Below are 27,252 nucleotides of genomic sequence, written 5' to 3'. Positions count from 1 at the left end.
GCGCTTCGTTCTCAGACTGCGGGCTTACTTGTAGTTCCTAGGGTTTGTAAGAGTAGAATGGGAGGCAGAGCCTTCAGCTTTCATGCTCCTCTCCTGTGGAACCAGCTCCCAATTCAGATCAGGGAGACAGATACCCTCTCTACTTTTAAGATTAGGCTTAAAACTTTCCTTTTCGCTAAGGCTTATAGTTAGGGCTGGATCGGGTGACCCTGGACCATCCCTTGGTTATGCTGCTTTAGACGTAGATTGTGGGGGGGTTCCCATGATGCACTGTTTCTTTCTCTTTTTGCTCTGTATGCATCACTCTGCATTTAATCATTAGTGATCGATCTCTGCCCCCCTTCACGGCATGTCCTTTTCCTGTTTTTTTCCCTCAGCCCCAACCAGTCTCAGCAGAAGACTGCCCCTCCCTGAGCCTGGTTCTGCTGGAGGTTTCTTCCTGTTAAAAGGGAGTTTTTCCTTCCCACTGTTGCCAAGTGCTTGCTCATAGGGGGTCGTTTTGACCGTTGGGGTTTTTCATAATTATTGTATGGCCTTGCCTTGCAATATGGAGCGCCTTGGGGCAACTGTTTGTTGTGATTTGGCGCTATATAAGAAAAAAGTTGATTGATTGATTGATTGTTTTCTATATGATTGGAGCATCTTTTTATTTAGACCAGGGGTGGGCAACTTGTTCCAGAAAGGGCCAAGAGGATGATTTCACTGATTAATATCACTTTGAGCAGATGGAATCAGTTAATCAGTGAAATCACCTGGTGGAATCAGTGGCTGCAAAGAAAACCTGCACCCTCTTGGCCCTTTCTGGAACAAGTTGCCCACCCCTGATTTTGACCCCTGTGTAATTCTTCAGTTGACCCCTACCTGGCTAACTATTGAAAGTTCAAGTGGCCAATCAGTTTTTTCTAAAGAGCTCATGTCTGTGGATTATTTGTGCTGAATTTGATGTTTGTATCACCATTTGCAGGATTCCACTCTAAATATTCTCTTATCTGCTGCACTCTATATGAGATGTAAGATGCTGCTCCTCACTGTTTCTCAGTTGCCCTCAAAAGTATTGGAACACTTGGTATTTCACACATTTTAATTTGTTTATTCTATTCCAAATACATTTTTTTTTCTAAAATTATCTTCCTTAACTCAAACTGAAAGCAAATCTGTACAACTTGATATAAATGAATTAAAAATCTAAAATCCAGCTTCCTGATGAAGTGGTGTAGAGGAGGATTTTCTTCAAAAGAAGACCTGAAAGTTCAGCTACAATTTGACAGAAAGTACATTTGAGATGAAAGACTAGATTTGATGTTTTGGTGAAAGAAACTTTTGTATTTCTTCATAATTGATGTAAATAAAGTCCAAGACATAATGTTCATGTTTCCATCCCCTAACTTGTGTAAAGAAAACTGGCAATAAAACTGATTATTATTTACAGGTTTTATCAAGTTTTAGAGATTTGCTTTCAGTTTGAGTTTGAGGAAGATAATTTTAGAAATTTTTAGTCTTTATATTTTTTGTATTTCTTGTATTTAAAATGTCATAAACAAATTAAAATGTGTGAAATTCCAAGTGTTCCAATGCTTTTGGAGGACACAGTATCCTAACCTTATGATGAGTCAAAATGAGTGTGATATTATTACTGTTTTGTTTAAGAAGGTTTAATTTTCACTGTTGCTGTACTTTGTGTCAAATCATAGTCATATCGTTTATCATATTGATATGACAATTCAGTAAGGTATATCTTCTATTATACATTCCAAATCTAAAGTGGAGCTCGACTAGTGTTTGCTAAGATTCACCTAAATATCTTTTAAAAAAAGTTTTTTTTTTTTTTTTTTTTTTTTTTTTTTTTTAAATTGGAGCAAGATAGAGCGCACAGCGTGTCGACAGACAGTGTGGATTCTGATGATGATGGAGATGATCCCTCTTTTGTTCTGGACGAGGAACCAGAGCAGGTGGTCCACGGACGTGCACACAGATCTCCACAGCTTCTGTTTGCAGTTTCTCCAGGACTCAGGTGCTATGAGCGCCGTCCCAGCGCCGAGTCCTGGAACTCAGAGATGCAGACACACACTGCTCCAGCTGCGGCTCCAGGTGCATTTCATTTAAAGCGTCGGGTTTTTTTGTCGTTGCCTCAAAAAATTCGGTACACATATTTACCATACTGGGACGCACAAAAAGTCTCTCAACGTCGTGGTGAAATGTCGACGGGAAGTCGGCCATTTTGATTTTTAGTTTCGATTTTGAGGTTATTTTTGTCATTTTTGGCCATTTTCACTTCTTACAAACCCAATTCCAATGAAGTTGGAACGTTCCCCAACGCTTATTGAGTGTTGTTAGAAGGAAAGGTGATGTAACACAGTGGGAAACATACCACTGTCCCAGCTTTTTTGAAACATGTTGCAATCATCCATTTCAAAATGAGCAAATATTTTCACAAAACAATAAAGTTTATCAGTTTGAACATTAAATATCTTGTCTTTGTGGTGTATTCAGTTGAATATAGGTTGAAGAGGATTTGAAAATCATTGTATTCTGTTTTTATTTACATTTTACACAACGTCCCAACTTCACTGGGGTTGTAAAAACTTAAATCAATCAATCAAATGGACCTCTAACCCACCTAACAATATGACATTATTCCATTTGACCCTGATTTATACTATGATGAACATCCAGCGATGGGTGATTTAGTGATTGGCCCAACAGCTGTGCTGCATACACAAATGAACAGATGGTTATGTTCCATTTCTACTAAGAAACATCCCAAAATCCTACACACTGTAGCTTTAAAGTCCAGCTTAAAAACAAAAGAGAAATACCGCTGACTCTGCGTGGAGCTGCCCACCTTAATGTATTTGTTGATGGCCAGAGCAGTGAGGTCACACAGCAGGTTGCACAGGTGGCTTTCAAACAGACTGACATCAGTCAGGTTTTCTCCTGTCAGGTTGACAATCTGGTGGGCGTACAACACTTGGCCTGGGAAAGAAAAATGGTAACATTATGAAAAGCCTGTTTCTAACACATCAGAACTGTAACGTTGTGTTTCTGTTTGGGCCAGCACGGTGGGTTAGTGGTTAGCACTGTTGCCTCACAGCGAGAAGGTTATGGGTTCAATTCCTGCCTGTGGCCTTTCTGTGTGGAGTTTGCATGTTCTCCGTGTGTTTGCATGGGTTTCCTCCAGGTACTCCGGTTTCCTCCAACATCCAAAGGCATCCGGGTTATGTGGATTGGAATCTTTAAATTGCCCATACCCAGGTGTGAATGTGTTTGTTTGTGGCCCTGTGACAGACTGGCATCCTGTCCTGGGTGTACCCCGCTTCCTGCTCTATGACTGCTGGGATAGGCTCCAGCCCCCCGCGATGCTTGATTGGACTAAGCGGTTGAAGATGAGTGTGTGTGTTTCTCTTTGATTCTCAGAGTTAACCATTTTATCATCTGTTTATGCTGCCTTGCTGAATACATACAGCACCTTAAGCTTGTTTGGATCTAACCTGTGTGCTGCAATAAAACTGGATTTACATTTGAAAATTTAACAGTAAAGTTAACAAGAGTCTGCATGAACTCATGGCACCCTGGGCAAATGTTGATAAGCTTACCATTGACAAGTAACTCATTTTGGCAGAAGACTTTTACCAAATACATTTCAGTGTTTTGACCTCTGACCCATTGACCGCAAAGTTAATGTAAGTTTTGGGGCCAATATTCCAAGCACACATACCACATTTGGTGACAATCAGCCAGTTAAAAAAGGACTTACTGCACTGACAAGACCTTTACAATAGACACTCCACTGACCTTGACCTTTGACCTCAAAACCCAAAAGGTTTCCTGCCTAATGCCACTTTTTTTTGTAATGTTGCTGCTCTCGGTGTCTGAATTGCCCTCCTGGGTAGAAGTTTTTTTTTAATCTGAATGCTGTTTGGTGACAATCAGCAAGTTAAAAAAAAGAAGTTATTCACAAATTTTTTACACTCCAGTGATCGTGACCTTTGACCCCAAAACCAATACATTTCTTGGGGTCACTATGTGTCATGTGAGGTTATCTCTCTCTCAAATAAAATGTTATATGACTAATAGCATTTGGAAAATGAATTCTTCTGCCAAAGCCAACATCACTGCAATCTAGAATAATGCAATCAAGCCCAGAGGAGCCCCAACAGTCGTCGCAAATTTGGGCTGAATTGGCCAACAAGACTGCCACCAATACGAAAATATCCCATAATGTTCTGGTGTGTATAGGTGATGATTTTAGTTCTTATTTGTGTGCTGACATTGCAAATATTGAACACAGAAGGTCATGGGATCGATTCCCAGCCTTTCTGTGTGGAGTTTGCATGTTCTCCTCATGCCTGTGTCTTATTTTGGGTCTGCTCTTTTCTCTGCCCCTGACCAAGGCAGCGTCTCTACATCTGGAGTTGGTCCCCTGCTGCTGGACTGTGGCTGCCCACTGCCCCTAGTGGTTGGATTGTTTCTAACTGTAATCAGGATGGTTAAATGCAGAGGACAAAGCAGAGGTGGTGGCCAAGTGGTTAATGCGCTTGATTTCAGTTCAGAAGGCTCCGGGTTCAAATCCCACCCCTGCCACATTTCTCCATGTAATGTGGAGTTGGGTCAGGAACGGCATCCGGCGTAAAACTTGTGCCAATTCAACATGCAGATCCACCTTGGATTTGCTGTGGCGACCCCGAGTATGTACATTGACAATAAAGGTTCTATTCAATTCCATTGTGTTCTTTTTCCACATCACTGATTTCTGTATCCCTTGCAGGAGTCCATCCTCTAAACCCAAATTCACATATCTCAATGTCCCACATCAAGGTTATTTTGAAGGTCAGGGTCATAATGGAATGTGAGGTGCAAAAGCACTTATCCATATCAAACCATATCGCATTTGAATCTGTGGCCGTCTGAGAAGACACACAGTAACACACATGGCCATATGGGGTCACACAGGGCCACACGCAGTAACGCACACAGGGCCACACGCAGTAACGCACACAGGGCCACACGCAGTAACGCACACAGGGCCACACACAGGTAACGCACACAGGGCCACACACAGTAACGCACACAGGGCCACACACAGTAACGCACACAGGGCCACACACAGTAACACACACAGGGCCACACAGTAACACACACAGGGCCACACAGTAACACACACAGGGCCACATGGGGTCACAGTCACACACAATAACACACACAGGGCCACACACAGGGCCAAACAATAACACACACAGGGCCACACACAGTAACACACACAGGGCCACACACAGTAACACACACAGGGCCACACACAGTAACACACACAGGGTCACACACAGGGCCAAACAGTAATGCACACAGGGCCACACACAGGGTCACACACACAGGGCCACACACAGGGTCACACACACAGGTAACACACACAGTAACGCACACAGGGCCACACACAGTAACGCACACAGGGCCACACACAGTAACGCACACAGGGCCACACACAGTAACACACACAGGGCCACACAGTAACACACACAGGGCCACACAGTAACACACACAGGGCCACATGGGGTCACAGAGAGCCAAACAGTAACACACACAGGGTCACAGTCACACACAATAACACACACAGGGCCACACACAGGGCCAAACAATAACACACACAGGGCCACACACAGTAACACACACAGTAACACACACAGGGTCACACACAGGGCCAAACAGTAATGCACACAGGGCCACACAATAACGCACACAGGGCCACACAATAACACACAGAGGGTCACACAATAACACACACAGGGCCAAACAGTAACGCACAGGGCCAAACAGTAACGCACAGGGCCAAACAGTAACGCACAGGGCCAAACAGTAACGCACAGGGCCAAACAGTAACGCACACAGGGCCACACAATAACACACAGGGCCACATGGGGTCACAGAGAGCCAAACAGTAACACACACAGGGTCACAGTCACACACAGTAACACACAGGGCCACATGGGGTCACACAGGGCCAAACAATAACACACACAGGGCCACACGGGGTCACACAGGGCCACACGCAGTAACGCACACAGGGCCACACGCAGTAACGCACACAGGGTCACACACAGTAACACACAGGGCCAAACAGTAACGCACACAACACACAGGGCCACACACAGGGTCACACACAGGGCCACACACAAGGTCACACACAGTAACACACACAGGGCCACACACAGTAACACACACAGGGTCACACACAGGGCCAAACAGTAACGCACAAAGGGCCACACACAGTAACACACACAGGGCCAAACAGTAACACACACAGGGCCACACACAGTAACACACACGGTCACACACAGGGCCAAACAGTAACGCACAAAGGGCCACACACAGTAACACACAGGGCCAAACAGTAACACACACAGGGCCACATGGGGTCACAGAGAGCCAAACAGTAACACACACAGGGTCACAGTCACACACAGGGCCACATGGGGTCACAGAGAGCCAAACAGTAACACACACAGGGCCACAGTCACACACAGTAACACACACAGGGCCAAACAATAACACACACAGGGCCAAACAATAACATACACAGAGTCACACACAGAGTCACACACAGTAACACACAGGGCCAAACAATAACACACACAGGGCCACACACAGGGTCACAGTCACACACACAGTAACACACAGGGCCAAACAGTAACGCACACAGGGCCACACAATAACACACAGGGCCACATGGGGTCACAGAGAGCCAAACAGTAACACACACAGGGCCACACACAGGGTCACAGTCACACACACAGTAACACACAGGGCCAAACAGTAACGCACACAGGGCCACACAATAACACACAGGGCCACATGGGGTCACAGAGAGCCACACACAGTAACGCACACAGGGCCACACAATAACGCACACAGGGCCACACACAGGGTCACAGTCACACACAGGGCCACACACAGGGTCACAGTCACACACACAGTAACACACAGGGCCAAACAGTAATGCACACAGGGTCACAGTCACACACAGTAACACACAGGGCCACATGGGGTCACAGAGAGCCAAACAGTAACACACACAGGGTCACAGGGCCACATGGGGTCACACAGGGCCACACACAGAGCCACACACAGTAACACACAGGGTCACAGTCACACATAGGGTCACACACAGGGCGACATGGGGTCACAGAGAGCCAAACAGTAACACACACGGGGTCACAGAGAGCCAAACAGTAACACACACGGGGTCACAGAGAGCCAAACAGTAACACACACAGGGTCACAGAGAGCCAAACAGTAACACACACGGGGTCACAGAGAGCCAAACAGTAACACACACAGGGTCACAGAGAGCCAAACAGTAACACACACAGGGTCACAGTCACACACAGTAACACAGACAGGGCCACACACAGTAACACAGACAGGGCCACACACAGTAACACACACAGGGCCACACACAGTAACACACACAGGGCCACACACAGTAACACACAGTAACACACACAGGGCCAAACAGTCATAATCTTCATAACGGTCTAGTCTAACATTCTGCCAAATGTCAAGCTTTTACCCCAATTTGAACAATTCTTTCACCTATCTGCCTAATTAATTAGACTATGTCCTGACTACAAATTATTTTTAACATTCCCAAAGTTCGAACATGTCTTCCAGTTTCACAGAGACTAAATCACAACCTGATTGGTTTCTACTGTGATTTTACTATGTTGTACAAGTTTAATTCAATTAAATTCAATTTATTTGTATGACACTTAAATCACAACACAGGTCATCTAAAGGTGCTTCACAAGAGCAGAGTTTTTGCTGCATGCACTCAATTTCTGGGGGGACATAGTTGAAATGTGTCTCAGTGTGACAGGGATTTAATGTGCATTTTAACACAAGTCAAGTACATATTTCTGTGACATTATGTGCCATTTTTTATCTGAGCACTTTCATGCATGTGTCGAATTTTTACCTTGCATCTTGCAACCAAGTACATGCAGAATCTCCAATACTGACCAGTGGATGTCAAGATGAAGATGTAATAAATGCCAAGATGGGGTAAAAATCTTGAGAAATACAGAAAATGGAATTTGTTAGCAAAGTAGAAAATTTTAAAACAATCACAATATTTCTGTGTATTAGACAGTTTGGTCTATAAATAATATAATACATTAGTTAAAGGTTATGCACCACAGAATAGCACACATTACATAGACAATTTTGAGACGTGGCACTAATTCCATTTTCACCCTCTGCTCTGTAAAGCCCATACTGAATGCTAGCTTTACATCTTTAACACCATCTGGATGGCTACATATCACACACTATGTGGTATCTGTACCTGTGAGTAAGATGTTGTGGGTTACCTGATGTGTATGTGTATCTGTACCTTTCCCTGGTTCTGGATCGTAAAGGCGCTCTGAACATTGGCAGGCAGGTCTTTGAGTCGCCCTATGAGGAGAGTGATGCTAAACAGCTCCTCCAACAGAGCAGAAGGCAACTGAGCCTCCAACGCCACATAAGGGTGGGAAGGAGTCATCTCCATAGTGCCGGAAGGATCAAGATATCTGAACAAATACAAAAGGATAAAGATTTAAAAACATAATACTGCAGTGAATTCATATAAATGATGCATAACAACTTTAGAACATGTAAAATGAATTTGACAGAGTAATGATGCCATTTTGTAACTGTTTAATGAACCTTATGGAAAGTCAGGGTTGTTGTAGGAACAAATAAAAGCTCGACCTGCCAGCAGATATACACAGGGTCCAAGCCCTGTATGCAGACCGCCCCTGCCAGGACCATATGACTCACAAAGATGCAGCTGGAAGATGTGGACCTGACTCACAGAGCCACATGGACGACAGTGCTGTCAAGCCAACTTTGCCTTCACGAGAACTAAATTTAACTAAGAAGACCATACTTTTCCAGTAGGTACACTGAATAACAGCCTTTGCTCTAGGGTTGAAGCCGATCCCATTCAATAATGGTATTGGGTTTCAATATCAACATAATTCATGGATCAGAAATTTCCGATACAACCTGAGCCAGAGCCATATCTGTGTGTTTCTGCTGAAATGTCTTGCAGACTTGTTGTCTGGACAGGCGAGCATCAAGCTGACCAGCTTTTCAATACATGTCCACTGGTTGGAAATATTTTATATTAAAAACACCGCAAAGCATGACAGCAATGTACAATGTTTGCAAAGCCATTGTACCAGGGCTGTGAAATGAAAATTGTGAAATCTGAGGAAAATTCGCAGGAAGCCCCCAGGAGCCGGGGTCTAGGGCCTTGTGGGGCCCCAGAAACCAAATTTAATTTTCATCTACTGATACATTTTCAACATCTCCTGGAAGAACAAATCTCAAAATTAGTGCATATTTAAATGATCCTAGATTCAACCTTTCATTTGAACCATCAATGATGTTGAAATAACAGAATATGACGTGGAAGTAAGACCAAATGATAGATTAACTCAGAACAATTAAACTACATGAAATTCATGAAGACTGAAAAGACTGTTAAACCATGTCAAAGACCACAGCTAAAGCTTGTAGAATATTTTAAAAATCAGGGTAAAATATCAACATACTTTATAGTAAAAAGCCACACATTCTTGTGTAAATTGCTGTAAATCCACTCAAAGCCACAGTGTCTTTTTTCCCCATGAAAAAAGTCTAAATTAATAAAAACTAATTTACATTGTTGTGTAAATTCATGTAGCCTAAATTCATTCAAAGCCACAATGTATTTTTCTTTCAATCAAAGAAAGTCTAGATTAATGAAAGAAAAAAAGGCACAATCTTTTCTGAAATCCTGTTTGAACAGCACAATGTTTATTTGCCACAGAGAGAAAAATTTCTTACCAGTTCGTTTTTCCCGTTTATCTTTCAGGTGTGTTCATGTAGCCAGCAACAATTCCACGGATTCTTGTCCTTAGACTTTTTCAAACCGTCTTTCTTGCCATCTTCTCTCTGTCTGATGTCGCTCCGTGACACAGACATGCTGCAAAATTAAAATTCTTCTTTTAAAAACTTGAAAGTTCTAAAAGTGTGCGATGTCCACATGCTACGTTTAGCTAAGCTTCACACAGGAGCCACACAGTGTTACCGCAGCAACCAACCAGTCCCGCTTTACGACAACTGTCGTAACAGCCAGGCTTTGAGTGGCATTTATTCTCCTCGAAACTCCGCGGATCCGAGGAAACTGATTTGTATCTGTAACACAAAGATCAGTGTCCACGGACTTATAAAACTTGTATGGAAAAAAAAGAACGCTTTGCAATAAGCATTTTAAAAACTCAGTAATGATCACGATTAAAGAGTACAACACTAACACCCACGGCTCCCTCCCCATGATGAAATCCGCGGAATCCTGCGGATCCGCGGAGTTTTCACAGCCCTGTTGTACCGAGAGGTGAAAGCGACCTACAATACAGCGAAATCAGCCAGGAGGAAGGCTGTGACGATTTACCAGATTGAATCCGAATATGAGTAAGTTAAGAACTTTTATTTTTTTGGTGGTTTGTTATGGCATTTTTGAAACGTGGAAATGAGGTTTGTCCTAAAAAACAGTTCAAAGGGATTCTAAGGTACGTGGGGCGGGTCTGCCATCTGGTGTTCAAGAGATGAAACTTCAGCCACTGACCCAACAATGGCCCAGTTTTACATGTCTACATAAACATGTATATGTATTTCATTCTTACATTTGCATGTGTTTCAGCATTCTAACAAGTGAATTTCTTGAAGAGTGAGTTGGGGGGGAGGCAGAGAGAGGGCGCACTGTGTTTTCTTTATAAAGTGTCTGCTTTATAAGGACCTGCAATTTCTCAATCAAGATTTGATTGTTTTTTACAGGGGTGCCCAAAAACTGCGAACAAGTACATGTACCGTTTTGATGGAGTGCATTTCCAAAATGCCACAAAAATAAATAAATAAATAAAAATACTTAATTCTTTCACCAAAACATCAAATCTAGGCTTGCATGTCAGATGCAGCTTCTGGTAAATTAAGGCTGAACTTTCAAGTCTTCTTTTTAAGAAAATCCTACTCGATACCACTTCATCATGAATCTGTAGTAACTGGTGATACAAAATATCCTCATGTAAAATCAACAATGATAATAATAATAATAATAATGATAATATTAAAACAAATGGAGCTCTGGTATCTGGTTAATTCAGACGTCAAACTGGAAGTGAAAAAAATGTGAATCAGCGCATCTCTGCTTTGCTCCCACCATGTGCATGAAGTGTTGTGTATCCAGGTAACTATTCTGTAATGCAGTCTGTCAGTCAATATTCAAAATCTAATTTACCTTCATATCTGTCCAATCAAGTGTTCTACCAAATAGCAGCAACACTGACAGAAATAATCTCTTTATGGCAAATATAAAGGTGGAGGTGAATATGTTTTAAATAAGACAATCAGCATATCAGCCACTTAAAGGTGCTTCTTCTGAATAAGGTTTAACCTGAACCATCCCCTGAGCAAACACATAGTATTCAGGAAAAAACCCAGCAAGGAACATCAAGCACACCAGACTCAGTGTGGTGATTGTCCTTGCACATATCCTGCACTTCCCTCACATACTTTTCTGCCACACCAGACTTCTTCGTACAATACACCTTTTCTCTTAGCACTCAAAATCTCTATAGGTCCACAAATAAGCAATGCAACTCCTTCTAGCCTTTTCTTTCTTTCTTTCTAATATTTATTTCATTCATTTAAAAGAAAAAAAAAAAAAACAGAAAAGCAGAAATAAAACATTACAAACCGCTGAATGAAAAGGAGCAGATTGGAAGAAGAAGTCTTATATTTTCTGCCCCTTTCCACACTTCATCAGCACTCTCAGAACAAATATTGCATCTGCAGTGCTCAGTCTGTGCAATTTAAAGCGATTCATAGTGAAAATAAAATAAAATTCTTCTTTGAACATTGCTGGTCTTTGATGGATAAGTTGTTCCAATATGAATTTCATGCTTTTCTATGCATCTACTTTCAGATTGTTGCTCCCCATTTGTGTCACCAATTTGTGACTACTATGAAATTTGGCAGGCAGCTTTTTGTTCATTTTTTTCTGTCATTGGACCATGTTTCATGTTTACTGGACGTAAATGTCTTAGTAACATAAACACAAGTGTCCACTAAATGTATGTGCAGGTTGTGGTATGTACACAGACTGCCTCGGAGCCTCCACAAGGTCCATGCGACTCCCTACATTTCAAATGTTGGGATGTGGGCCTGGCCGGCAGAACCACAAGAGTGATGGCGTTCCAAGGTTAACCTCAAGAAGACAAACTTCAACCAAAATGTCCTTTCTTTTTCAGCACATTCACTGAATAACAGCTGTGACCCCCACCATGTCAGCATCCTGTGGAGGTTCCTTCTCTCTGCCACTCTTGTGAGACACTCTAGTTCAGTGTTACCAACACAGCCCACCTTCCTCACAAGCCTGTCCACTCGTCCATTGTCATTCTTCTTTATGCTCTCACCAGCACTCAACAGTATAAAAGAGGGGTGTCATTCGAGTGTCATTTGCATAATGAGACATGCTTACAAGAGACAGACAGATTTATTGCCACTACAAGTGCAACGAAATTTCTTGCCACACAATCACCTCAGGCAAAAATACAATTAATCCACAATTATTACAAGTTGAACGTAACCAATGGCACACATCAGAATTAGAACACTCCTAAATATACATCCATCCATCCATCCATCCATTTTCTTCCGCTTTATCTGGAGTCGGGTCGCGGGGGCAGCAGCTCAAGCAAAGCTGCCCAGACCTCCCGATCCAAACACCTCCCCCCAGGTCCTCCGGGGGAACCCCAAGGCGTTCCCAAGCCAGCCGAGAGACGTAGTCCCTCCAGCGTGTCCTGGGTCGTCCTGCGGAGGAAACTCATCTCGACTGCATGTACTCGCAATCTCGTTCTTTCGGTCATGAGCCAAACCTCATGACCATAGGTGAGGATCAGAACGTAGATCGATCGGTAAATCGAGAGCTCTGCCCCCCTGCTCAGCTCTCTCTTCACCACAATGGTCTGATACAGCGACTGCATCAGTGCAGATGCTGCACCGATCCGTCTGTCGATCTCACGCTCCATCTGTCCCTCACTCGTGAACAAGATCCAGAGATACTTAAAGTCCTCCACTTGAGGCAAGGACACTCCACCGACCTGAAGAGGGCAAAGCACCTTTTTCCCGTCAACAACCATGGCCTCGGATTTGGAGGTGCTGATTTTCATCCCGGACGCTTCACACTCAGCTGCAAACCGCCCTAGTGCACGCCGAAGGTCCTGATTTGATGAAGTCAACAGAACCACATCTTCCGCAAACAGCAGAGACGATGTTTGCGCCTACAAATTCTGTCCATAAAGATAATGAACAGAACCGGTGACAAAGGGCAGCCCTGGCGGAGGCCAACGTGCACTGGAAACAGGTTTGACTTACCACTGGCAATGCAAACCAAGCTCCTGCTGTGGTCGTACAGGGACCGGATAGCCCTGAGCAAAGGACCCTGGACCCCATACTCCCGGAGCACCCCCCACAGGGTGCCCCGAGGGACATGGTCAAATGCCTTCTCCAGATCCACAAAGCACATGTGGACTGGTTGGGCAAACTCCCATGAACCCTCGAGCACCCGATGGAGTGTGTAGAGCTGGTCCAGTGTGCCGCAATCAGGACGAAAACCACACTGCTCCTCCTGAATCCGAGGTTTGACTATGGGTCGAATTCTCCTCTCCAGTACTCTGGAATAGACCTTACCGGGGAGGCTGAGGAGTGTGATCCCCCTATAGTTGGAACACACCCTCTTCCCCCTTCTTAAACAGAGGGACCACCACCCCGGTCTGCCAATCCAGAGGCACTGTCCCTGATCGCCATGCGATGTTGCAGAGGCGTGTCAGCCAAGACAGTCCCACAACATCTAGAGACTTAAGGTACTCAGGACGGATTTCATCCACCCCAGGAGCCACGCCACCGAGGAGCTTTCGAACCACCTCGGTGACTTCAGCCTGGGTAATGGATGAGTCTGCCTCTGAGTCCCCAGTCTCTGCTTCCTCTTCGGAAGATGTGACGATGGGATTGAGGAGATCCTCAAAGTATTCCTTCCACCGCCCGACAACATCCCCAGTCAGGGTCAACAGCTCCCCACCCGCACCGTAGACAGTGCTGGTGGAGAGCTGCTTCCACCTCCTGAGGCGTCGGACGGTTTGCCAGAATTTCTTCGAGGCCGACCGATGGTCCTCCGCTTGGCCTGCCGGTACCTGTCAGCTGCCTCCAGGGTCCCACCTACCAACAAAGACAAGTAGGACTCCTTCTTCAGCTTGACAGCATCCCTTACTTCCGGCGTCCACCACCGGGTTTGGGGACTGCCACTGCGACAGGCACCAGAGACCTTGTGACCACAGCTATGAGCGGCCACATCGACAATGGAGGTGGAGAACATGGTCCACTCGGACTCCATGTCTCCAACCTCCCCTCAGATCTGGGAGAAGCTCTCCCGGAGGTGGGAGTTGAAGACCTCGCTGACAGAGGGTTCCGCCAGTCGTTCCCAGCAGACCCTCATGATACGTTTGGGCCTGCCAGGTCTGACCGGCTTCCTCCCCTCCCAGCGGATCCAACTCACCACCAGGTGGTGATCGGTCGACGGCTCAGCCCCTCTCTTCACCCAAGCGTCCGAGACACGTGGCCGAAGGTCGGATGATATGACTACAAAGTCGATCGACCTCCGGCTCAGGGTGTCCTGGTGCCACGTGCACTTATAGACACCCTTCTGCTCGAACATGCTGTTCGTGATGGACAAAATGTGACTAGCACAGACGTCCAACAACTGAACACCACTCGGGTTCAGATCGGAGAGGCCGTGCTTCCCCATCATCCCCCTCCAGGTCTCACTGTCGCCACCCACGTGGGTGTTAAAATCCCCTAGGAGAACAATGGAGTCCCCAGTCGGAGCTCTATCTAGTACCCCTCCTAGGGACTCCAAGAAGGTCGGGTACTCTGCACTGCTGCTCGGCCCGTAGGCCGAGACAACAGCGAGAGACCTGTCCCTGACCCGAAGGCGTAGAGATGCGACCCTCTCGTTCACCGGAGTGAACTCCAACACATGGCGACTGAGCTGGGGAGCAATAAGCAATGCGACTAGGGATGGGTACTGATACAATTACAATTATCGATATCGATGTCATTATCGATTCTGCTTATCGATCCAATTCCTTATCGATTCCCTCATCGATACCTCTTGTGAATTTTGTACTAAAAGTAGGCTTTTTGGGTTTTCTATGTATTTGATTGGGTCTTAAAGTAAATAAATATGAAATTGGTCACTGTATCCTTGATCTCTGGACACAAATAAAAATAAACAAAACGGTGTTTTGCTTTGAAGTTATTAATTCCGACTGGATTCTATCGTTCTAATTTGACTCAGCAGAGAGCCGCGCAGCATTTGGAGCTGTGTGAACAGAACGGAGGACGATTCTCGTTTCTTTCTCGCAACAAGACAGGAGTCCCAGTTAGTGACTTTAATCCGCACAAAAGTGACTCATGTTTTCATATATTCAGGGATCTGGGACTATTCCAGACAATAAACTGCATCCATTTGGTGAGAAAAAAAAACAAACCAACCAACTTTCCTTATTCAAATTCATTCCAGTAGTATTCTGCTCTTACTAGGATGCAGCAGTTTTCTAGTTTGGCAGATAGTTCTGGAGGAAATCACTGAAGAAATTAACAAACTGAAAATATGGTTTGACCGAAACAAACTGTCATTAAACTTAAATAAGACGGGGATGAAGTGGAGGTGTAAGAGTCACTAGGTGTTCACAGGAAACACTTATTTCTGTATGTATGTATTTATGTATGTTCATTGTTAGTTGGTTTTATATTTTCTGTTGTTTTTAATTCAGGTTCTTTTTGTCTCTTTCTCTAAAATTGTATATAATCATTCGATTAGTTATTATTACTATTATTGTTGTGCTTGCTATTATTGATATATAAACAAAAATAAATTTAACAAATGTTACAATTTGTAATACATTTGACTCTTTTATGACAACAAACGCAACTGCTTAATGTTAATTTTAACATTGAAAATGCCATAGACATGCTAACATGTTAGCATCTGTCCCGTTTTTGTTATAAAATACATCTATCAACTGTTTCAGAAGACCATAACAGGTCGGTTTAACATAAAAAATTAATCAACGAAGCAATGATCGAAGCACTGCTTCCATCTGCAAATCACTGCTTTGATTGGTTCAAGGTTCAAAGCAAAGCCGCGCTGCAGAAAAGTTGATTACAGACCCGCTGCAGGTCTGTAATCAATGTAGAGAAATTATAATTTTCCTGACAAACACCCCCAAAAACAACGGCCACTCTAAAGGACCGATCAGGGAATCGTTAAGTAAAAAGGTTATTGATGTTGGTGGATCGAATCATTTCTTAACAATACCTGAAAGGAACCGGTTCTCTATACCATCCCTAAATGCGACCCCAGCTCTCCACTTCTCCCCGTGGGCAACGCCAGAAAAGTGGAGCGTCCAGCTCCTCTCCAGGAGGTGAGCCCGACTATCTCTAGTCGGTATCTCTCAACCTCCCGCACAAGCTCAGGCTCAGGCTCCTTCCTCCCAGCGAGGTGACATTCCACGTCCCAACAACCAGGGGCTATGAGCACTGACCGGGCCGCCGGGCCACCCGCCCTCGACCGCCACCCAATCCTCTCCCAATCCCCGACCCCCATGGCCCCCTCTGCAGGTTGTGAACCCACAGGAGGGCGGGCCAACGTCACTCTTTCGGGCCCCGTGGGCTAAGGCCCGACCACCAGGCGCTTGCGTGCGAGCCCCAGCCCCAGGCCTGGCTCCAGCGTGGGGCCCCGGCTCAGCCATACCGGGCGACGTCTCGGTCCTTGATTTTTTTTTACTGGTCATGGGAGCTTCTGATACATATACATTTTACTTTTTATGCACGGTTAAGACAGTCTGTCATCCGAATTGAGGCAATGTGAATATATGTGTGTGTGTGGGGGGGGGGGGTAGCAGTGTCCTGTGCAGCCGCAAGCTCTGGGGGAGCAGCAGGGCAGTGGCAGGGGGTGGTGGTGGGGGGGGGGCGCGTGCCTCATGAGTGCAGATGAAATGAGTTCACATCAGTCAGATGAGTTTGTATCAGTTTCTGTCAGTGTGTGCATAATGTCTGGAGTTGCCTTGACAACATCAGACTGACTGTCAGGGAGGGCAGAAGAGGGCAGACGAATGGTTCACAAAGGCCATAAAAATTATTCTGGAGGAAAACAGCGGGGCATTTTGACCTTCAGAGGCTGATAAGCCTGCCATGTTTAGGGCTGAGCAGAGAAAGCACATTTGCAGCTTGTCTAACCAACCAAATCCAATTTATGAGTATTCCCTGGTCTCCGACATCTTCCTTTGCAAGGCATATATTTGCTCCAAGATGTTATCCAACTTGCATCTGAGTTCAAGGGTTAACGCAGTCTGAGAATGTATCGCCTTGCCCAACTCAATCGTGATGGGCAGGTAAGGGGGTGTGGTTCTGGTAGCAGCCGTCTTGCCAATTCCCCAGTAGGTCAGGGCAGCACCTAAACCAATAAGTACCAGCCCTCCCACGATCAAACCAAATATACAGTGGTGTGTAAAAGTATTCAGCCTAGGCCTGGGTGATATATCGAGTTTATCAATTAATTCAAATTTTTTGTTGCGGACAATGTAAAAAATAAAAAATTTTAGTTTTTTTTTCTCCTCTTGCAGCGGCGCACCTTTTGTCCCCAGGACCTTCCGTAGCTCCCCCCTCTTTGTCCCGTTTCCTTCACACAATAACAAACATGGCTAACCGCTAATGGAGAGCGAGTTTCGTCAGTGGTTTGGGATTGCTGCGACAGACGTGAAACAAGTGACTGGACGCTGCAAAGTTTGTCTAAAGCCACAGTTCTCCCCAGACAATGGAACAACGGCATAGTGCCGTTGTATTTTTGTTTTATCCAGCCAGTGTGTTTGTGCCCCTCCGGCAGCCAATTGAGCCAAGCAGAGTCACAGCGAGGCAGCTCAGAGTGACAGAGCACGTAGTTGTCTCAGTGAAAGAACAAAATCGCCATCAAATTCTTCCAATATAAAGAGCTCCTTCTGCCTGCGTTGGTAGTGACACATTAAGGCTTTATTTTACAGATGTAGGCTTTCATGTTTCCAACGTTTGTTGGAAACGTTTGTTTGTGTTCCACCTGCTGCATGTGCCTGATGTTTGGGAAAACGTGAGAGATGAGACCCGCATGAAGCCACACATCTGGCTCTGTCCTCCTCCTCCTTTCTGCGCCACTCCATGGCACAGAGCCCAACTACGCATACAGTCACAAAGTTCTTCTGAAAAACTGGAGCGATCTGAATTGTTAGCAACGGTTGGATGAATATGGGTGTGTGTGTGTGTGTGGAGACAATTCACCTCATTCACAACGTGACAGAACTTGACGATGCGCGTTACGCGCAACAGTGCAGAACATTATTCTTGACCGTGCATAATGGTTCCTGATAATTCTCCAGCAACATGTGCCATTAATCGTAACAGGTTGTAACATTTCCTGAGGACTCCTGACGCCTCTGCCTCAATCATCACATTCGTGATCAGCGGCCAATAATGTATACTTTGTGGCATTCGTGACTTGTCATCGTTATGTGTAAACGCAGCATTAGATTTTTAATTAATTTATATCAAGTTGTAGAAATTTACTTTCAGTTTGAGTTTAAGGAAGATAATTTTATAAATTTTTATATTGAGAGGACTGGTTTACTTTTTGTATTTAAAATTCCATAAACAAATATGTGAACATATGTGAAATACCAGGGGGCTGAATACTTTTGCACGCCACTGTAAATAAATCTTCAACGTCCTCCACAGAGAGTGGTGCCAAGCACGCAACACGCCATTTCTCCCACACGTTGAGAACACAGCCCACAGAGTAGGTTCCATCTGGGCACACAGGGTCCCCCAGCCCCAATTTCCTTGTTGAAAAAATGGTGTAAATAATATTCATAGACCAGGTGATCAATTCCATGGTTAATCCAACATAGTTTGAAGAATTCACAGTCCAGTGAAGTAGGGACTTTGAAGGCTGGAGCAGAGATAGAGGAAGAGAGAGGAGGGAGGAGGAGATGCGACCGCCCTCGCCGGAATCCCAAGCCAAACACAGTCATCATCAAATTTTTGGCTTCAACTCAGATGTGACCCACAAATACAAAGTGAACTTAGTTTTTTCCAACTGCTAACACACTAAAATGACACGCATAGCCCAATTATTTAAACTGACACACAGAGAGCAAAATCTCTTCACTCTAAAACTCCAAACACATTTTCTACTTTACACACATTTTGCAGTACAAAATAGCACTTTTTTAAAAAGCACTGAACATAGTTCTCTGCATAAAACAACAATCACGTTTGCCATTTCAAAACACTGCCATTCAAAATGACCAATATATGTGCCACTTGGCAAACACCTCAATGGTTGTTATCACTTCAATCAGGAAGTACGAGCACCTTTTGTTTGTTTTTTTTTACAACAATGGAAGATGATGCAGAGAGCAGCAGAGGAAGAGTGAGGGTGAGAATGAGAGGGGGAGGAAGAGTGAGAGATATGGGTAGAGCTGGTAGACAAGTTCATGGACAAAGAAGACAACAACTTTCAAATCAAATCAGAGGAACCATAGTTGATCATGCCATCAAGCATGGGTTGGCAATGTGAGGCTGGACAGAGAGCGCAGCCCAACTCAAGCCATTTTATGGTCACCTCTCTCATCCAGACATTTAGACTGGACAATAGGTATGTAACCAAAACACTATGTAGTACACCCCGTGTCATAGTGCATCAGCAGAGGATGCAGTCTCTGTTGCACCCCACTCAGCCCTGACCCACCTGGAAAAACCAAATACATACACCCGGATGCGCTTCATAGACTTCAGCTCTGTCTTCAATACAATAATACCCTATAAACTGGTTCACAAACTCCAGGATCTGGAATTTACCACTTCCCTCTGCACATGGATTATGGACTTTCTTGCCTGTAGGCCACAGAACATCAGGATAGGAAGACATACATCCACCACCATTGTCCTGAACACTGGGGTGCCACAGGGCTGTGTGCTCAGCCCAGCTCTGTTCACCCTCTTTACCTAGGACTGTGCCACCATCCACTCTTCTACCACTATGGTGAAGTTTGCCGATGACACCACTATGGCTGGACTTATCAGTGACAATGAGGCTCTCTACAGGGAGGAGGTACAACATCTGACCCAGTTGTGTTCAGAGAATAACCTGCTTCTGAGCATCACCAAAACCAAGGACGTCATTGTGGATTTCAGGATGACCAAGAACACCACCCCCCAACTATTTCACATAAATTATGAGATGGTGGAGTTGGTGGACAACATCAAATTCCTTGGACTCCACATCACCAAGGACCTCTCTTGGTCAGTCAACACATCCCACCTGATGAAGAAGGCACAGCAAAGGCTCTTCTTCCTTAGAAAATGAAGCAGGCTCGTCTATCCCCTCAGCTCCCGATGAACTTCTACAGGAGCACTGTGGAGAGCATCCTGTCAGGGCATGACATCCTGTCAGGGCATGACTGTACAGTATGCCAGTTGCACAGCAGAGAACACAAAAGACTTGGCTTGGGTTGTGAAGACAGCCCAGAGGATTGTTGGAGCTGAGCTTGCTGTCCTGGATGCTGTGTATGCTGGATGTCTGCAGTGGAGAGCCACCAAACTTACTCCGGACACCATCTGTTTTCCCTGCTTCCATCAGGGAAGCGATTCTGCAAAATAAAAACCGAGACAAGCAGACTGAGGAACAGCTTCTTCCCCCACAGCTGGAGCCTCCACCACCCCTCCTCTCCGCCGCATACTCACCAGCTTCAGCCACAGACTGAGCCACAGACTACATGGATTTAAACATCCATGGGCAATGCAATTTTGCATCTCAGTTTACATTGTAAATAACATGTCTGTTGTCTTATGGACCTTGTTGCTCTTTTATTTTTATTTATTTTATTTTTATATTTAATCATTGCTTCTACTGACTGGTTGTCACCAACAAAGTTTCATTGTTTATTACAATGACAATAAAGTCTCTCTCTTATCTCTTGGGTGACGCCTGTTCACTTCATGAATTGCTGATGTCATATACGAACTGTATAAGTTTCCTGTACAATTTAGTCAACTGCGGGGGAAGGATCTTTTGGTTGCATTGTTCAAGCCTTATATTTTAGTTTTTTTCTAAAGGACAGAGAAATGTAACCACGGTGGAGGAAGGGGCCAAATGTTCAGTGGGGCACGGAAAGCTGCCACTGTAAACTTGGTTTTGGAAAATAATGAAATCAGATTACAAGAAATTCAAAGCTACATCATCCAAGACAACACCACATTCACCAACATTCAACGAGTCTGTCCACACAGGCTCGCATTCTCAAACCAAACCAAATCAAAATGAAACAACTTTATAAAGTACCTTTTGAGAGAAACTCACAGAAACAAAGACCTCAGACTAGCCAATGTGGCTGGAAGTACAATACTGACTGAAGTACGACATGTGACATTGTTTCCCAGTGTACTGGATAACACCATATTGACTGATTTTTGTTCTTTGTTTCCAAGGAGTACTGCAAATGGATGCTCATGCAGTCCCACATGAGTTCATCTTTATAAATGAGGCTGGGCTCAACCTAACAAAGACCAGAGGAAGTGGAAGAAATGCAGTGGTGGGCACAGATAACCAAAAAATTAACTTTAATAACAGATAATCAGATAACTGAAAAGTTATCTTCGATAAAGATAAAACAATAAACCACACAAAAATGTATCGGAAGTTACAGATAACCGATAACATAAATTCCAATATTGTCTCTGGTACATTTACAACTACTAATAAAACAAATTTAAGTTTTAATGCCACAACAGCTTCTAGTAGTATTAAAAGTAAGAACAGACCCAAACAATGAGACCACACTTTTATCTTTGAACATTCTGCCCCTGCTGGAAGCTCTTGTTTACTACAGAGCTCCCAGCACAGAGGCACCCTGAGAGCAGCTTTAAAGCCAACTCTCTAATCAGTCACAACGCTCCGGTCAGGCAGAGGTCTTGAAAAATAAATTCATGCTGACTTATGGTTTTGATTTATGAATAACATTAATACCGATAGAATAACTCCATTAATGTCAATTCTGTCATTTGTACAAAGTTAAAATACAGCATATATCTTTTAATGTTGAATAATGCACTAATTCTGAGGTTTTGTAACAAACACAGACAGATCGCAAAGGATTCTGGGTAAAAGTGCCTCTGCTAAACACTGTTTGGTTCAGTCATTCATTATGTAAACCAACACGTTAATGTGACGTCTGTCGTGTGTTGGTGTTTACAGATAAATGTGCTTTTGTAAAATATTTCATTTTTTTTATTTGTAAAAACAGGCATTTTTACAGAGCCCTGGACGTGTCATCGCAAAATGTTTTGCATGTGGAGAGAATGTGCGCACGTTTTATGATGTTTTATGAAAACGTGCTTTACACTGTGCGAGATGATTTTTCATGCAGGAATTTTTTGGACTGAGTTTCAGGTTAATCGCGCGTCCTGCATCGTGTAGTGTACATGGAGTAACAAGCTGCGTTTAACATCTCAGGACCACCTCCTGATCGCCGATCGTATGGTCCAATGAAAATCAAACCTGTTTGATATTATTGTGGTCGACCGTTGTGAGGGTATCCTGCTGCTGAAGAGCTACAAGCATCTAACCCCTCACACTGTGCCTGTGCAAACACCGCAGAGCTGTCTTGTAATGTTATTTTATTTTTTTTGCTGTTGTTTTGTTTTGTTTTTAAACTTCATAAACTTCATAACTTTTACTTAGTAAAAAAAAAAAAAAAGAAAAAAAAAAAAAGCCATTTGCAAAGCCAAAAAGTTGATTTGACAATCATCTGATATAACCGGGGTCAAAATAAATAGAACTCTGCCATCTACTGGTGCCCAGACGCTTAGTACTTAGGGCGAATACTGCCATGAACATTACTGGCCTGTAGATGGCAGTAGAGGCCTTGAAAACAAAATTCCAGATAATCCCTGTCTGCTACATTTAAAATGCGTGGAATTTAACAAACGCAAATACAATAACAACGTCTATAAACCCAGAGAATATATTCACGAGAGTTTTAGGCACTAGAGTTTAATGTTGTTGTCCGTGGAGCCTGAACAGAGTGTCTGAAATGCAATTGTCCTGTCGTGACGTACTGAGATTACATCATCCTACCCATAATGCACTGCTGGGCACAGCATGTGCTCACAAACCTTAAAAATTAGCACCTTACTTTAAAACTAAAACATATATCTGATATTTTCACTTAAAACTTCAGACATGACAGTAATTTTAAATAACTTGTCCAAAATTAGTTTGGTTAAAATTTGAACCATAAGTTAAAAATGTATGCCATTATAGAATGAGGTGGGAGCTGTCCTCCACCATCACGCCAATCTTGAACCATACAACACAGCCCATATTGTCACATTTTTGGACAGACTCCACATTTTCATTTATTTATATAGCGCCAAATCACAACAAGGTTGCCTCAAGGTGCTTCACACAAGTACGGTCTAACCCTACCAACCCTCAGAGCAGCAGTGGTAAGGAAAAACTCCCACTGAGGAAGAAATCTCAAGCAGAACAGACTCAAAGGGGTGACCCTCTGCTTGGGCCATGATACAGACATAAATTACAGAACAATTCACAAAACAAAAACAGGAAATGTTGCCGGGGCACAGGACGGTTTATGGAACAGACACCACTCTGGATGGAGCTGCACCTCAAACAGAGAAATGGAGAAAAAAAAAAAAAAAAGCAGAATCAGACATCAGAAAGACAACAAATACAGTATAATTTGTCAGCATTAAGCAACAAGAAAAACAGAAGAAATACTAAGGTGATCGCCGGCCACTAGCCCTAAGCTTCACTAAGAGACCCAGAATTTAGGTAAAGTTGAACTAATAAAATCAATTAAAAGAGTAAAAAGCGTACAACTGAGGAACTCCTCTGTAAGAACATTAATTAACTGCTGAAATTCCAACACTAAGACAAATGCATTTAAATGACTTGCACGAGCATAACAAGTATAACTCAAAGTTCTTGTTCAACATGGTGGTAACACTTATTCATGGAGAACCACTTGTAGTTCGCTCTCCTTTTACAGCACAAGATTTTCTGGATTACTTCGAGAAGAAAATATGATTAGTAAGAAGCCCGTTAAAGTGGTGACTGAGTTTGATAAAACCGATAATTACCTGTGCAGAAAGACTTTGACATACTGTAGAAAGGAAACACACTGCAGTCTGAGATCCTCTGCTTCGTAGTGCAGGCTGCTTGCTTGACCTAAAATGCAGGCAATGTTTTCATAATTTCTTTGTGAAACAAGGCTGTTTTATAAGACATGAAGATCACCAGAGTTGAGATCAATGAGCTCCTCTGTAGGAACATTAATTAACTGTTGAAATTCCAACACTATGACAAATGCATTTAAATGACTTACACTTTCTTTGCACAATCTCTTGTATTTAACAGTGAACATAATGTCTTCAAGTCAGCAAAATTCTTAAATGGTTTATTTCAATTAAATGCAGATGCACTACATAAAAGACAAACTTACCAAAGTCATGTAAACTGCACTGTGTCAGGGTTTCCAATGTGCAAATATTTTGTCTGAAACAACAAAAAGAAGATTAAACATGTAGGAAAATTTAATATGGTGGTAACATTCCACACTAGGTAATAATTTTTAGTCCATGGGCAACTAGGGGTCCACGTGCACCCCCTTCACAGCTTGACGTCTTTGACATGTTATGTATATAGGCCTACTCAGGGGTAGAAATACTAGCACCAGTGCAAGTAGGTTAAAAAAAGTAACCAAAAAAAATTACTTGCACCAAAAAAGTTACTTGCACAACCAAAAGTCACTTTCACACCGGGCCCACTTCGAGTTGCTTCTTCCTGTGTCGTCATGACGCCACAGGAATTTCTGCATCAGGTGCGCTCAGCAGGGGGCAGAAAGGAGGTGAGGACGCAGCCTACAGGTTCTTTGCACAGAGGAATCAGAGTGCAGAGTTTGGCTGCAGACAGACTGTGCACTCTGACTTCTCTTCTAGTTAGGGCCCGAGTAGGCAACGTCCTACGAGGACCCTATTGTAATTGCACTGTTTATTATTATTATTATTATTCTCACTCTTGAAATCAAAATTTCAGCCTCTTCCCATGCTCAAAAACTCACCAAACTTGTATTTGAACGAACTCCTCCTAGGGATTTTGTCCAATGCACTTCAAATTTCTATCAGATCACCCAGAGACGATACTGACCAAAAGTTATCGAAAGCTTTTGTTTATGTTGAAGGGTGTGGCCGCTATGGCGCCGCCATTTTGACCCTTCGTCATGGAACATTATACTTAAACAGGTATTGAAGTCACATAGTTAACCCCATGAACTTCCTTCCACTTCTAAAACATGCAGAACAAGTTGTTGAACGTAGGCGATGATCACCGTGAACTTACGAGTAACCGCTTCTGTGTGGTGGCGTACCAAATATCGCCCCTTCGCCATGAAATTACGTTCTTCCTCTTGATGGCTTTAATTTTGTCATATCATCATGAAAATTGATACACAGGTCAAGCATGACAACCTCCTACAATTCATAGGGGCCTCGCCCATGGACGGGGCAAAGTGCCTCAATAGCGCCCCCTTGAAAATTTCCAAAACCCCTCCCCATAGGGGTTTTTTTGGAGTAGGGAGATGAAAATTGGTACACATGTGTGACTTGCATAGACGTACAAAAAAGTCTCTTGCACCATGGGTCTACTCCAAACAGGAAGTCGGCCATTTTGAAATGATTTCCACATGTTGTATCTGAACGAACTCCTCCTAGGGATTTTGTCCAATGCACTTCAAATTTCTTTGACAACATCCAAAGATGATACTGACCAAAAGTTATCGAAAGCTTTTCTCTATGTTGAAGGGTGTGGCCGCTATGGTGCCGCCATTTTGACCCTTTGCCATGGAACATCAAGTCATGATAACTCCTTCATGCTTTGCCTGATTGACTTGAAACTTCACATGTGTGATGACAGTTGGCCCCTGAACACACCCAGCCCCTCTGTTTGTACACTGAGCGCCCCCTAGTGGATGAACAATCAACATGTCATAACTCCTTGATGCATTGTGTGATTTGTTTAAAATTTTAACTGTGTGATGAGTGGTTGCCCCTGCATGCACATGCCCACATTTGGTCACAAGGGCACCCACTGGCCTGGGTAGGCAGTTGCGCGGAATGAGGGCCCGTATATGACTGCTTGCAGTCCTAGTTAGGGCCCGAGTAGGCAACGTCCTACGAGGACCCTATTGTAATTGCGCTGTTTTTTTATTGTTATTATTATTATTAGGGCCCGAGTAGGCAACGTCCTACGAGGACCCTATTGTAATTGCGCTGTTTATTATTATTATTATTAGGGCCCGAGTAGGCAACGTCCTACGAGGACCCCATTGTAATTGCACTGTTTATTATTAGGGCCCGAGTAGAAAACGTCCTACGAGGACCCTATTGTAATTGCGCCGTTATTATTATTATTAGGGCCCGAGTAGGCAACGTCCTACGAGGACCCTATTGTAATTGCGCTGTTTATTATTATTAGGGCCCGAGTAGGCAACGTCCTACAAGGACCCTATTGTAATTGCGCTGTTTATTATTATTATTCTCACTCTTGAAATCGAAATTTCGGCCTCTTCCCATGCTCAAAAACTCAAACTTTCCAAAGTCGTCTGGCCAGATCCCAAATTTAATATTTTGGGGGCGTCGCACATGGTCGCAGAAAAATCGCGAAATAATGCCCCCTAGAAATTTTCAAAAACCCCTCCGCATTGGGCTTTTTCCGTCGTAGCCTCACGAAATTCGGTACACATATTTACCGTGCCAGGACGCACGAAAACGTCTCTTACTGTCATGGTGAAATATCGACAGGAAGTCGGCCATTTTGATTTTTAAAAAAAATAACATAAGACAATGCCAAGAAAAACCTGCACATACAACCCCTGGCAAAAATGATGGAATCACCGGCCTCGGAGGATGTTCATTCAGTTGTTTAATTTTGTAGAAAAAAAAGTAGATCACAGACATGACACAAAACTAAAGTCATTTCAAATGGCAACTTTCTGGCTGTTAAGAAACACT

At 43.7% G+C, this 27,252-nt stretch overlaps 1 protein-coding gene and 1 long non-coding RNA gene across 2 annotated transcripts in view; one reads left to right on the top strand and one right to left on the bottom strand.

Annotated features, from left to right (window-relative positions):
• The window catches only part of mms22l (MMS22-like, DNA repair protein), a 271,386-nt gene that overhangs the window by 197,891 nt on the left and 46,243 nt on the right, over positions 1 to 27,252 (bottom strand). Inside the window, 5 exon segments of the mRNA XM_034175438.1 lie at positions 2,843 to 2,973; positions 7,967 to 8,060; positions 8,384 to 8,561; positions 24,325 to 24,412; positions 24,687 to 24,739. Of these exon segments, the coding sequence (XP_034031329.1) occupies positions 2,843 to 2,973; positions 7,967 to 8,060; positions 8,384 to 8,561; positions 24,325 to 24,412; positions 24,687 to 24,739 (544 nt within the window).
• LOC117514846 lies at positions 603 to 19,326 on the top strand. Its single transcript, XR_004561978.1, has 3 exons — positions 603 to 620; positions 2,923 to 2,926; positions 19,249 to 19,326. It is a non-coding gene; the product is annotated as an uncharacterized LOC117514846 (long non-coding RNA).

The sequence above is a fragment of the Thalassophryne amazonica genome, chromosome 7 (genome assembly GCF_902500255.1).
Source record: "Thalassophryne amazonica chromosome 7, fThaAma1.1, whole genome shotgun sequence".
Classification (NCBI taxonomy): domain Eukaryota; kingdom Metazoa; phylum Chordata; class Actinopteri; order Batrachoidiformes; family Batrachoididae; genus Thalassophryne; species Thalassophryne amazonica.
Note: the sequence above shows the minus strand (reverse complement) of the source record. Positions and strands in the feature narration are given on the sequence as shown.